This window comes from Pristiophorus japonicus, chromosome 1 (genome assembly GCF_044704955.1).
Source record: "Pristiophorus japonicus isolate sPriJap1 chromosome 1, sPriJap1.hap1, whole genome shotgun sequence".
In the NCBI taxonomy this organism is placed as follows: Eukaryota; Metazoa; Chordata; class Chondrichthyes; family Pristiophoridae; genus Pristiophorus; species Pristiophorus japonicus.
This window is the reverse complement of record NC_091977.1, coordinates 161,546,331-161,560,383: the sequence shown is the minus strand read 5'-3', so window position 1 is coordinate 161,560,383 and position 14,053 is coordinate 161,546,331. Positions and strand designations below refer to the sequence as shown.

The 14,053-nt window shown below is 44.3% G+C and overlaps 1 protein-coding gene across 1 annotated transcript in view; it reads right to left on the bottom strand.

Annotated features, from left to right (window-relative positions):
• Positions 1-14,053, bottom strand: part of LOC139266749 (solute carrier organic anion transporter family member 3A1-like) — a 467,845-nt gene that overhangs the window by 117,590 nt on the left and 336,202 nt on the right. Inside the window, exons 3-4 of the mRNA XM_070884345.1 lie at positions 7,367-7,465; positions 4,052-4,324 (exon numbers count right to left, since the gene is read on the bottom strand). Of these exons, the coding sequence (XP_070740446.1) occupies positions 4,052-4,324; positions 7,367-7,465 (372 nt within the window). The remainder of the gene's footprint in view (positions 1-4,051; positions 4,325-7,366; positions 7,466-14,053) is intronic.

Below are 14,053 nucleotides of genomic sequence, written 5' to 3'. Positions count from 1 at the left end.
TGCTTTCTGTCTGCCAACCATTACCCCCAATACCATGTGCTTTAACTTTGCACACTAATCTCTTGTGTGGGATCTTGTCAAAAGCCTTTGGAAAATCTAAATACACCACATCCACTGGCTCCCCCTTGTCCACTCTACTAGTTACATCCTCAAAAAATTCCAGAAGATTTGTCAAGCATGATTTCCCTTTCATAAATTCATGCTGACTTGGACCGATCCTGTCACTGCTTTCCAAATGCGTTGCTATTACACCTCTAATAATTGATTCTAACATTTTCCCCATTACCGATATCAGGCTAACCGGTCTATAATTCCCCGTTTTCTCTCCCTCCTTTGTTAAAAAGTGGGGTTACATTAGCTACCCTCCAATCCATAGGAACCGATCCAGAGTTTATAGAATGTTGGAAAATGACCACCAATGCATCCACTATTTCTAGGGCCACTTCCTTAAGTACTCTAGGATGCAGACTATCAGGCCCCAGGGATTTATTGGCCTTAAATCCCATCAATTTCCCTAACACAATTTCCTGACGAATAAGGATTTCCTTCAGTTCCTCCTTCTCGCTCAACCCTCGGTCCCCTATTATTTTCGGGAGGTTATTTGTGTCTTCCTTAGTGAAGGCAGAACAAAAATATTTGTTCAATTGGTCTGCCATTGCTTTGTTCCCCATTATAAATTCACCTGATTCTGACTGTAAGGGACCTACATTTGTCTTCACTAATCTTTTTCTCTTCATGAATCACATATTTTGCAGTCAGTTTTTATGTTCCCTGCAAGCTTACTCTCATATTCTATTTTCCTCCTCCTAATTAAACCCATTGTCCTCCTCTGCTGAATTCTAAATTTCTCCCAGTCCTCAGGTTTGCTGCTTTTTTTGGCCAATTTATATGCCTCTCCCTTGGATTTAACACTATCCCTAATTTCCCTTGGAAGCCATGGTTGAGCTACCTTCCCCATTTTATTTTTACGCCAGACAGGGATGTACAATTGTTGAAGTTCATCCATGTGATCTTTAAATGTCTGCCATTGCCTATCCACCATCAACCCTTTAAGTATCATTCTCCAGTCTATCCTAGCCAATTCACGTCTCATACCATCAAAGTTACCTTTCTTTTAGTTTAGGACCCTAGTCTCTGAATTAACTGTGTCACTCTCCATCTTAATAAAGAATTCTACCATATTATGGTCATTCTTCCCCAAGGGGCCTCGCACAACAAGATTGCTAATTAATCCTTTCTCATTACACAACACCCAGTCTAGGATGGCCAGCTCTCGAGTTGTTCCCTCGACATATTGGTCTCGAAAACCATCCCTTATACACTCCAGGAAATCCTCCTCCATCGTATTGCTACCAGTTTGTTTAGCCCAATCTATGTGTAGATTAAAGTCCCCCATGATGACTGCTGTACCTTTATTGCACGCATCCCTAAGTTCCTGTTTGATGCCTTCCCTAACCTCACTATGACTGTTTGGTGGTCTGTACACAACTCCCACCAGCGTTTTCTGCCCTTTGATGTTCCGCAGCTGTACCCATACAGCATGGCTATTTGTAGAACTGCTGAACCTTTTAGTGGAAAGGGACATTTTGGAAGACAAAATATTTAAAAATTACTCTACTTCGTCTATTGATATGATAGCACAGCACTAAGGTGAAACATCCATGATGCAGCAGTTGATGTGACAATGCAAGACATAGGTGAAAGAAGGGCTGCCCATTTGGCATTCTAGGGAGCAACCCACAAAGGACAGAGTCCCAGCAGAAAGCGGTCTCCACCACCCAGGGGCAGTGGCACCAAATGCAGAAGTTTTTGGGACCACAGGAAGCCAGTTCTGGTCAGTCTACTCACCATGCGGTACACTAAGTAGATGGACAAATTATTCATATCACCAAATGTTTCCTTACACACCGGTACACATTAACTGCTGCCCCTTTCAAAGCACCCAGACTGCCTTACAGGACTTTTCATGCTTACCATGCATGGTCAAACGTCACCCACAAGACCCACTTCCTTTGATGTCCTTTGCAAAGTACACCTGCATGAAGTAGGCATATATGCACGGCAGGATGACATTCGAGCAAATGTGATGCTCACAATATCAATCAATTGCAGAGCAGCTATGACAAAATGGATCTTCAACCCTCGGACAGAATGGCCTGCCATTCCCAAACTCCAAAGCAGACGTCCAGGGAGGTGGGACTGGTGGGTAGTGTTTGGCCATGCAAGGTAAGCATTCAAAAAGTCTTGCAAGTGCAGCTGCTTTCCCCCTTTTTGTAAATGATCACTGTCCCCGGGATTTAGGGTGGGGTTGAAGCAGCAACATAATAATAAATGGAACCTATTAAGTAAAATATGAATTGAGAGGGTGGGGATTCGGGCTGAAACCAGGGGGCAGTTGTGTACCCAGGCTGGGATGGTGCAGAGGCGAATGGGTTACGAATTCAGTCTGGGGCAGATGGAGGGTACAAACTTGGGCTTGAAAGTCTCAGGGGAGAGAGGTAAAGTTGTGGGAGCAGTGGGCTGGCCTCTCCCACTGCCCTGCTGCTGTCCCCAATGCAGCCCCATCCTCCCTTCCCCTCCCCACCTGCTGTGTCCATGGACTCACTCGCCAGATGGCTGCTGTTCCTATCTCATTCACACCAGACACCTTCATTCTCTGTCAGGCATTCTCCAGCTGTACAAGGGAGATCCTGCTCCTGTCGCCAAGTGCGGCTGTTGCTGACCCTGTGGTGGACGGACACCAACACGCACTCTACCTCCTTCCCCTCACAGGCTTGGCCTGCCCCCACCTATTCCACAAGCCCTCTCAGAATGTGGCGGCCACCTTGGCAGAGGGTGATTTCAGCCTGCTGCGTCCTTTCACTGACCCCCCTCCCCCAGAGCTCTCCCAAAGCCAAGGCTGGACACACAAGGGGAAAACAGAGAGAGTGCACTATTCATAACTGTCATCCGTCACCAAGTCAAAGAGTAGCTGAGGCATTTCTCTGTTGGTCTTTTTTTCATATCGCTTAATCCAATTACCAAATCTCATCCAACATAACTCTTGCAATTAACGTGTGTTAAAAGAAATGAATCTCCCAAAAAGTTAAAGGGGGCAAAATGTTTCTGTTCTGCTCCTTCCGTTAATGCCCCCGGGGCGCGAACCTGTTTACGACTGGGGGATTGCTACCAGCTCCCGCAAAATTGCATGGGGGTTAGCGGAGGCGCTGATATGGCAGTGCCAAGCCCCACTAGTAGCGCCCCGGGTCAACGCACAACCAGTGATGACATCATCACTGTGCACGGCAACCCCTTAGCGCCACACGGTGACGCCTTTCCGCCCCGCGGTGGAAATTGGCCAGCGCCCCGTGAGGCTACCGCGAGCAGTGTCAGCGCCAGCCTCGCGGGTCGCGAACGAGGCTGACCTCCGCCCTGGGTCAGAAGTTAAAGGGGAGGTGCCCTGCGCCGCTCGCCGCCATTTTGTCATTTTGGCTGACTCACCGGTTGGCCCAATTTGGTGCTCCATGGTGTGGTCCAGGCCGCTATCGTGCAGCCCAATACTCCGTTTGGGTGCTGGGCTGCGACCACGGCACCACGCCACCCTGGTGGCCCAGTGGAGGTCATCAGAGGCCCTTGTGAGTACGTAGCGACCCACCCCTTTAACAGAAGGGGAGGGGCATTGAAACGTGTCAATGCTACGCGGAGTGTCTGCATAGCACTGCTGATTCCATCCGAGCAGTGTCCTGGATCCCGCCCCAACAGGAAGTGGAGTGCGTGACATTGCACTCCACTTCCTGTGTTGGGGTGGTCACCTAAATTTTGCGGCCGGGGTGGGACTTCTGCACTAGGTGCAGGAAATCCTTCCCCCACTGGGTTACTGCCCCCAAACCGGGCCCTGGGGATTTTCTCCCCCAAAGCATCAATCGCAGAAGTTAACTGTGATTAATGGGCAGACCAAGCTATTGGTAATATTTAAAGTATTCTAAACTGTAACCACAACTGCTCAGCCTCTGAACCACACCTCTATAAGGCACTACTTTAACAGAAGAAAATATGTTTATAAGGTGTTCACCTCTCAGATATTCTGTACATGTTGCTTCACTGGTTTGTTTACATTCTTTCTTCTTATTGTCGTCTGTGCCTAGCTTTGATTGGTCTTTGTGGCCTTTACTCGGGAGCATGGGCTGCTGGGAGCTTTTGCTCAATGTGTGGTGTTTTTTTGGCATGGCCTGAGGAAATCCAAACATAAATAGAGACGAGAAGAACAGAAGTCCTGCACAAAGAAGGAAGCCAGCCCACCAAGCACCAATCCACTGAGGATCATCTGGGGTGATGTTCAATTTTGCTGAAAGAAAAAGGAAGAATGATATTAAGTCCAAGAAATTACTCCAGCAAATGAGCATAATTTTTAAGAACATGGCTGTTGTATACATAATGGATAAAGTCAGCTCCTTTGAGGACCATAATGGAAAGGGATGGAAAACATCAAGGATCTGAAATTGCCCCCCTCCATAAGCTCCATTACCGCCTCTAAGAGACAGGAATGGAGCAGAGAGGCCTTACTAACCAGGGGCAGACCCGTCCGAAATCGGCAACTGGCCGGAAGCAGCGGGAACAGGTTACTGCCCCACCTGTTTTCCCATCGCGTCGGGCACGTGGCAACCCCTTACCGACTGGCGGAGACCCGCTTTCCGATGCCCGCGGGAAATTGTCCCGCAGGAGTGGCGTCACTGCCGGTCGGTGCCCCCGACAGCTTTCCGCAGCGGGGAGCTGTCTGTGGCTGGGGAGGTCACGCTGCCGGCGACTCCATTTTAGTTTTTATTGTAGGCCAACTGCCAGGTCGGGCCAACAATTATGCCCACGGGTTCGGCCTGGCCGCCAACAGGCAGCCTGGCACCCTCTCTTGGGTGCCAGCACGCTGGCCCGGCCAAAACCCTCCCTGGTGGCCCAGACTTTGCCACTAAAGTAGCTGTAGAGTTCGCAGCGGCCCTCCCCTTTAACTGAAGGGGAGGGACGTTGTTACGAGTCACCGCGACACGGCACATCATCAGAGCGGCGCTGATGACTTGGAGCAATGGCCGTTCTGACTTGCCCGCACTTCCACCCCGCTGACATCGGCCGCTCCGACCCGCCCGCAACACCACTCGGACCAAAAGAAAAATTCCAAGTCCTGAATTTCTCCGGATTCTCAGCCCCATGGATTGGGACGGAGAAACACTTCAAAAAACGGTAGGTGCGTCCCATTTGGGATGGGGTTCAATTTCGGCCCCCAAATCTCCAGCTGCAACAAATATGTCAGTGCTATTCCATCAATCACTCTTGATGCATAATAATTATCAAGTCCCAGATTCAGGTAAGTGACAGCACAGGACTGCTCTGAGGTCGCTACAGTTACTTGCCAATGCACTTTACAAGTTGCACTTTTCCTAAACCATGGGGTATCTATTAGATCCTTGGCAGAAATGGCTTAACAAGGGATTGTGGTGAAAATTGATGTTGGCTCTTGGACAACAAACTTAACTTATTCTGTAATCTATGTTACAGATTTCACCGACCTGAAACATTAACTTTGTTTCTCTTTCCACAGATGCTGCCCTACCTGCTGAGTATTTCCAGCATTTTTTGTTTTTATTTATTATTAATCTCACTGGTGTATATGTGATTGGTGTAAATGTCCCTCCTCCATTTTTAGACACAAAGGATGCTTTATACCTAAGATTTGACACTATATAATTTTAAGTTGCTATAGAAGGTTCACGAATCATTTTAAGATGCAATAAACAATCAAATGAACAGATTTTATGTACCGACAAGTTGTATAAGAACATAAGAAATAGGAGCAGGAGTAGGCCATTTGGCCCATTGAGCCTGCTCCGCCATTCAATAAGATTATGGCTGATCTGATCTTGGACTCAGTTCCACTTCCCTGCCCTCTCCCCATAATCCTTTATTCCCTCATCGTTCAAAAATCTGTCTATCTCCGCCTTAAATATACTCAATGACCCAGCCTCCACAGTTCTCTGAGGCAGAGAATTCCACAGATTTATAACCATCTGAAAGAAGAAATTCCTCCTCATCTCAGTTTTAAATGGGCGGCCCCTTATTCTGAGACTATGTCCTGTATTTTTAGTTTCCCTATGCGTGGAAACATCCTCTCTGCATCCACCTTGTCGAGCCCCCTCATTATTTTATATGTTTCAATAAGATCACCTCTCATTCTTCTGAACAATGTGTATAGGTCCAACCTACTCAACTTATCTTTATAAGTCAACCCTCTCATCTCCGGTATATAATGCTCTGCAGTGATACCGCAATTTGTTCTTACTTTTATTATTTATCTCCTGTCCTTTTTGTTCTTTTCTCTGTAGGTGTCACCCTCTTGCCTCTAAGTCATGAAGGTTGTAGGTTCAAGCCCCATTCCAGAGACTTGAGCACATAATCCAGGCTGGCACTTCAGTGCAGTACTGAGGGAGTGGTGCACTGTCAGAGGTGCTGCCTTTCAAATGAGATGTTAAACTGAGGCAATGTCTTCCCTCTCAGATGGATGTAAAAGATCCAATGGATCTTTCCAAAAAAGAACAGAGGAGTTTTTCTGGTGTCCTGGCCAATATTTATCTCTCAACCAACATTACTAAAGTAACATCAGGTCAGTTATCATTTTGCTCTATGTGAGACCTTGCTGTGTGCAAATCGGCTGCTGCATTTCCTACATTACAACAGAAACTACACTTCAATAAATAATTAATTGGCTGTAAAGCAGTTTGGCACATCCTGAAATCATGGAAGACGGTGTATAAATACAAGTTCTTTCTTTTACTATCCCACTCTGTGAGACGCACCACTCCCTGTTAATAGGTCATGCATGAAGGTGACCTTCTCTCAGAAATCTACTAAAGCTGCTCTTGAACTGGCTGCCAGGAGGTGCTCAAGAATGGACTGCATTAACCACCTTCGATTGTTCCTTCTCCTTATATCTGCAATAACATTGGGAGCTTACCATTTGAAAGATCACAGCTGTGAACCTGCATCTTTCCACCATGGAATTATTTATTTCAAGGAAGGAAAAATTAAATTTATATAGCACCTCGTCACATCAACAGTATATCTCAAAGCAATTCACATTACATATTACTTGTGATTTTTGTGATGGCGCTTTGTTTCGTGGGCACTATCTATTTAGCCGATTCTGAGAAAAGATGAGATGTCACTGCACTTCCTGCACGTTCAGGGAAGAGGGCATCCTGACACTTAAGTAATGCAGGCCTTGAACACCTACTTTCTGATGTCTTCAAATGGCAGGACAAAATCTACACACCAGAATTTGCTACTGTTTACAAAACAATTCATAATATTTCATTTGGCGTCTTTTCACAACATTAAAACTAACCTGTGTCGATGAAGATAGCGTCCACATAAATTGTTGTAAACAAGGAACCCAGCATGAACCCAAATGCAGGACCAAACAGCATGGTGGTAAACAAGACACCTGTTCAAGGAAGAAAAATGACAAAGGTTACCAAGAAACCAAAGAACAAGTTACTATTACAGCCAGTTAGGATCCAAAAAGAGTTCTCACTAAGATATCATTTTCAAAAACAAATCTTCCAATGCTATCCCAACTCTGTCTAAACAATGATGCAAAAGTGAACTCACTCAAAAGATTTTTCAAAAGTATTTTCGAAAGATCTTCAATGTTTTGCCCTAAAATTATCTCCACTGTTTGTTTAAATGAATTGAGATGTAACTACTGTGATTGTTGTGGCACTGTGGATTACACATTACTGTACCAAACACAATGCACCAGAGCAAGGAGGGAGCAAAACCAAAATTTGCAAAAGCAATTATCATTTCTGCTATATTGAAAATATAGGAGCGACCTATAAATAGCCAATTAATGACAAATATGGACATCACAAATGAGATTACAATAAATAGCCAGACTTTGTTGGGACACCAACACCATCAACCTCCTGTCATTATGATCTATTTGTCTGTCAATTGCTGAAAATATTATAATTTTGCCAAAACTTCTGGTGAGATGCATCTCGTTGAGTATCATCGGAATATTATAATTCACAAATCATTTCCATGAATTTGTTTATGTTGGGAATTCATGCTGTATTTTGTTCAATCCTTCATTTCAAAACTGAAAAGCGAACAACTGAAGTATTTTACTTGCCTTAATTTTCACTAAAGCTTTTAATGGGGCGTCCCTTAGTATTAGAACACTGTTGTGGTAAACAGCATTCAACATTTATCAATAGGCAGTAATTCTGCCAGGGAACACTGTATAAATATACCGACTGCATTTAAAAAATAATTCAAAAGGTACTAAAGACTATTGAAAGTGGAGTTGAGGTCGAACATCAGCCATAATCTTATTGAATGTCTGACCAGTCTCGAAGGGGGGAATATGGCCTCCTCGTGCTCCTATTTCTTATATTATGTTCTAATAAAAGAGAGATGTAAAAACTCTCAATTCCCAACATCATTAGGCACAAATAGGATGCGAAACATATAACCAGCTAAGTTCCAATGCTGTGCCACCTCTCTACTGTCCATCCAAATCTCTTCCTCCTTTCCCCACACACTGAGGTTTTGCCTTCTTCTCATCTGTCCTTAGTCCAAATCTTCTATCACATGTTCTCACCTGCCTGAGTCTCTGCAATATCTCCCTGCCTCCCATTCTCCCCTCCGCTCCCCCCACCCCCACCCCTTTGCTTTGAGCCTCGTCTTCCCACCCACAGCTAGTGACTTGCGTGATTCAGGTATGTACTCACAGAAGAAATATGTTAGATCTTGTGGAGGTGATTCTCCTTAAGTTAACAACAAGTAGTAGAGATCATAAACAATGATTGTTAAACAGATTTATAATAAGTGATTCAAATTTCAATGTTTCTCTCTGCAACAAAGATTTGGAGAAATAGAAATGAATGAAAACATTGTTTAGCTTCCTGTGATTTACACGATTTGCTACTTTTAGCCCCTCTTAATTTTTTGGTGTAAGTCTATGTCCCAGGATTTCAGCGCTTTAGTGAAAATATTATATCCAGGATTGTCCAACGTTGATAATCTTGGAGGCAAAATTGCCCCGCATCCTGGTTGGAGGCAATAAGCTTCCAAGGCTGGGACATTTATCGCCCGGCCCGGATGTTCCACCCCCGGCACAGAATTCGGCCCTCCTGCTCCTCAACAGAGGCGGAACACTATTGGAGGCGCTCCGTATCCATGGAGGGCGATACCCTCCGGCACTGAGTCCAGCGCTGCACACCAGAGCATAGCGTTGATGCAGCAGAACACCCCTTCCCTTCAATTAAAGGGGAGGATCGCTGCGTGCTCTGCAGGCCCTTTGGTGACTGCCATTGACGACCAGGCTTGCCATCGACTAGGCCAAAACGGGGTGCCAGGCTGCAGGATGGCAGCCCGGTCGAGGCCGACAGAGGAGTCGGCCGACAGAAAAAATGGCGGCCCATGTGCAAACGGTCTCACCTTTAAGGGGGGCCCCGGCGGCTTATGTCCGCCAGCTTCACGGCCCGCAAAGCTAGTGGTGACATCGGCCGATGCTATCCTCGCCGCCCGTGGGGTACTAATGGATCGGCGCACACGGCGATGACGACATCGCGATGTGTGCGCCAGCCCTGGGCCCAAATCGCAGGGCTCAATGTTAAAGTCATAACTCCCCCAAACCTCTGGTGCAATTTCTCCGCTGGCGCTATCGACCCCTTCCCCTGGGGGATAACCTCATTGCACCCCATTGGCATACCCCCCCGCCCCCTCGGAGGCGCTAATGAGGTTATAAAAAAGGGCAATTTCGACCCCATTGCCCTTAACTCAATTTACAGAATCATTTCTCTATTGTATATTGACTTTTCCAAATCTAGCATTAATGTTTTCTACAGTTTCCTATAAACAGTGACTCGCAACTGGGGTCTACACTTTCCCCTCATGTAAAGACGCTAATTTCAAACACATATTTGTTGCTTAGAATGCTGCGCTGAAGAAGAATGAACCTTCTTGAAACACACACAAATGTTTTGTTAGCCTGGTGCTGTGAAAACAGGATTGTTGTTCCTTGTTCTGTATCGGGTAGGGTAGAAAGGAATGGGCATGTGACCACAGGTGCTGTGAAGTCAGGTATGATTCTTGTACCCTCCAGGGCCATTGAACAGAATGACTGGTTGTCGGGGTATGACCAAAAGGCATATAGAACAATATCCTGAACAGAGCAACCTCCAGCAGTCATCCCGGAGAGTTTAACGTGCTCTCATGCATACAACAAACACAGATGACAAAATTACCCAAGGGATTCATTCCAGTCAGGATGAGCGATGTTCAGCCTCTAGCTTAGAGGTGAGATAGTCAGAGTGGGATAGTCCCTTCTTCAAGGTATATTCAACGTAAGACCACCCCCAATGCCCAAACCCATTTCACTGGAAGAAACAGAACAACACAGCAAGGAGAGTGAGCCAACAATGGCAATCCATTTTATTAAGCTCACTACTCTGTCTGACCTGAAATAAAATGTTCATTTGCTGATTGCACTATGCAATTGTAAAATGCTGCACAAATTCATTGTTAATGAGTTTAACAATGCTTTAACAAATAAAACTTTTTTTTAAACTCACTTTTCATTAATGTTCATTACTTTTTTTTTTTAAAAGGGTAGAATTCTTCAGAAAAAACAGTGAACATGGATTCATTAATATTAGGAACATAGGAACAGGAGTAGGCCATTCAGCCCCTCGAGCTTGTTCCCCCATTCAATTAGATCATGGCTGATCTGTATTTTAATTATCCGCCTTGGTTCGATATCCATTAATAACCGTACCAAACAAAAATCTTTCAATCCGGTTTTGGGGAGAAAGTTCCATATTTCCACTGTTTGCTGACATCACCCCTATACTGCATATCTCTAATTTTAAGGTTATGCCCCCTTGTTCTGGATGCCTCCACTGGAGGAAATAGTTTCTCTCTAGTTACCCTATCTTATCCTAGAATCATCTTAAACACCTCTCTATCGATTGCACTACATTTTACTCATGTCTGCTTTTTCACTAACATTAGCAAAAACAGGATTGTTAGCCCTTTATCTTGAAGCACTTAATTTGCTCATTAGATTGGTTTTACTCAACCAAAGTTGAAACTGCACTAATGTAGCCCATTTACATCAATTCAAATTTTTATGCTTAATTAATTAGTTGGCAAATGTCAGTTAGAATAGAGTTGATGGCTAATTTATGCATTGTACAATATGAACTACATGTGTGAAGCATGGGGCGAGTGGCAACCAATCTGTGGAGAACAAGTTGAGATGTTTATCACCACTCGAAGGCTCAAATGACATCTGTTATCATCTCTATGAATAACTGCAATACATAAACTTTTCATGACTATTCTAGTTGCTAAGTCTGTTGCTTACTTTCAGTTAGCTGTTGTTACTTAAAGTTAGGATTTTGTGAATCCCAACACAACATTCAGGCATTTAGTTAAAGTACTAAAACTACTCAGCAAAGTGGTTATCAGAAATCCATCACAACATGACACTGTTATATACAAAAGGCCACTGTTTTCGGTCACGTTAAGTTTTTACAGGGTATCACTTTAGGAAAAATATTTGATGGAAACCATGTTATTATCAGCGAAGTAAACATGCCCTTCTTTATTCTGATGGGTAGTAATATTAATATATGTGGTAATGCTGTGTGAGATTGCTTCCTGTGTACTTATTAATGTTAGGGATGATGGCAATATAAAAACTGACATTGATGACTTTGAGTTCACTTATAGTAACGATGATTCCTATATTTGGTACTGCGCAGAGTTGGGCCAATGCTATGTTTACCTTGCAGATTCAAATGTAGCTCTCCAGAAAATGGCCTTCTCTCTACTTGGATTAGATGATATTTTCTAATCTCCACACTACCACTCAATGCTGATTGTCCTGCTGTCAATTTCTAGCATTTCCTGCTTTTATCTCAGATTTCCAGCATCCACTATTTTTCTCTTTATTTTCCACAACACAAGTTAAGACAATCTTGGAAAATGGGCAGTTAGCTCATGCAGAAAAGCCACAGAGGTTTTTTTTTGAACTAGAATAGATATGGTTAAAAGGAACTAATTGAGGTGTTTAAGATTATAAAAGGCTTTGAGAAAATAAAATGAAAAATAATTTCAGCTTGTTGAAAAAATAGTAACAAGGGGCATAGATTGAGGGTAGAGAAGTATTGTTTTCATGCAGAATATTAAGAATATGAAAGCAAAATACTAAGAAAGGTGGAAATCTGAAATAAAAGCAGAAAATGCTGCCTGGCCTGCTGAGTATTTTCATCATTATCAGTTTTTAGTACTAAGAATAAGGAATGTTTTACCGCAAGTGGTTATTCAGGCAGAGTACATGGCCTAGAATTTCCTCGCAGCTGTTCCCGCTCCCCTGCTGTAACTTTGCCAGACATGCGGTAGAAAGAAAGGAAGGTGCATTTATACAGCACTTTTCATAACCACGGGACATCTGAAAGTGCTTCACAGCCAATGAAATACTTTTGAAGTGTAGTCACTGTTATAATGTTGGGACAATTTGCACCCAGCAAGGTGCCACAAACAGCAATAAATAGATGACTAGGTAATCTGTTATTAGTGACGTTGATGAGGGATAAATATTGGAAAAGACACCGGGAGAACTCCCCCCTGATTTTCTTCAAAATGTACCACGGGATCTTTCATGCCCACCTGAGGAATAGGGAGCAACTGCAGCAATTCAATTTATAAATATAAACAAGCTGAAGTTCTAATGAGTTTTTGGTTTTAGTTTTGAGCTGGAAACTTCACACAATGAAGGTGCAGTCAAGGCTCAGCCAGCTGCACTGCCCTATGCTGTGTCGACCCCTTCACCGCCTGCCATATGTTTACTTGGGTGCATGCTAATATTCAAAAGGGCTGAAATTACCACTTTTTTTTTAAGGGCCGTTACACCTCCTCTTTGAGGTGGCAACGGGGCGGTAAGGTCTTTCCACCTGGGGGCAGGCGGAAGGTATGACACATCTGCAATTGCCCTAGGGCAGAGGGCAGCGGAAATGGCTTACCACCCCGTCCACCCTTAAAGGGGAGGACGTATCACTGCGGCCGCCATTTTGTTTGAATTGTCAGCCGACTCCTGAGTCGGTTGATAATGGTGGCCTCTGGTTTGATTGGGCCGGGCCGGCAACAGGTAGACCGGCATCCCCTCTTGGGTGACGGACTACTGGCCCGGCCGAACCCCTCCCTGGTGGCGCAATGGAGACCTCACTAGGCCTTGCAGTGTCACTCCCCTTTAAGTGAAGGGGAGGGACGTTGCAACGCATCAGCACGACGTGGCATGTCCGCGTCACACTGACATCAGCAGCAACGTGCTGACCTCATCAGCATGGCATTAAATGACACCGCCTGCCTTCCGCCCCGCTCCCGACTCTGCCGCCCCCAACACCACTCTGTTCATTTTTGTACACAAAAGGGCTGAAGTTCCCTTCAATCTCCGCCCCATCTGTCTTGGTGGTAATTCATCATTTGATTCGAATTATCTGCCCCAAATGGGGTGGAGGGCAATTTCCAGCCCAAAATGTTTGTACACAATTTATTGACCAGGAAAATAACCCTCAAGTTTATTTCTTTTAAGGAAAATGTCTGATGTACATTGAGCTCTGAATGACATTTTTTCTTTCATAATTAACTCGACAGTTGAAAAAAAAGCCTCCAGGAACATGGAAATAAATCTGTTTTATTCCTCTGAAATTGAGCCATGTACAGCACTACACTGACATGAGTAACACGGTTGTTCATGTGGTAATTACACTGTGTAGTGGGACACACCAATAGTCCAGATTGTCCATTTGAAAACCAACTTCCAAACAAATGTCATATAAATAAAGAACATAGACTACATTAACAGCAAATAGACCAGCAGTGACTCGCAACGTGAACTATCTTTTTAATAGACTGTAACATAAATTAAATAAAAACTTTCCGATAGCAATAATTTTCACATTCTACTTATCATCATAACATGAGGGATGAAAAGAATGAAAGGGTGTGCTGGGGGTAC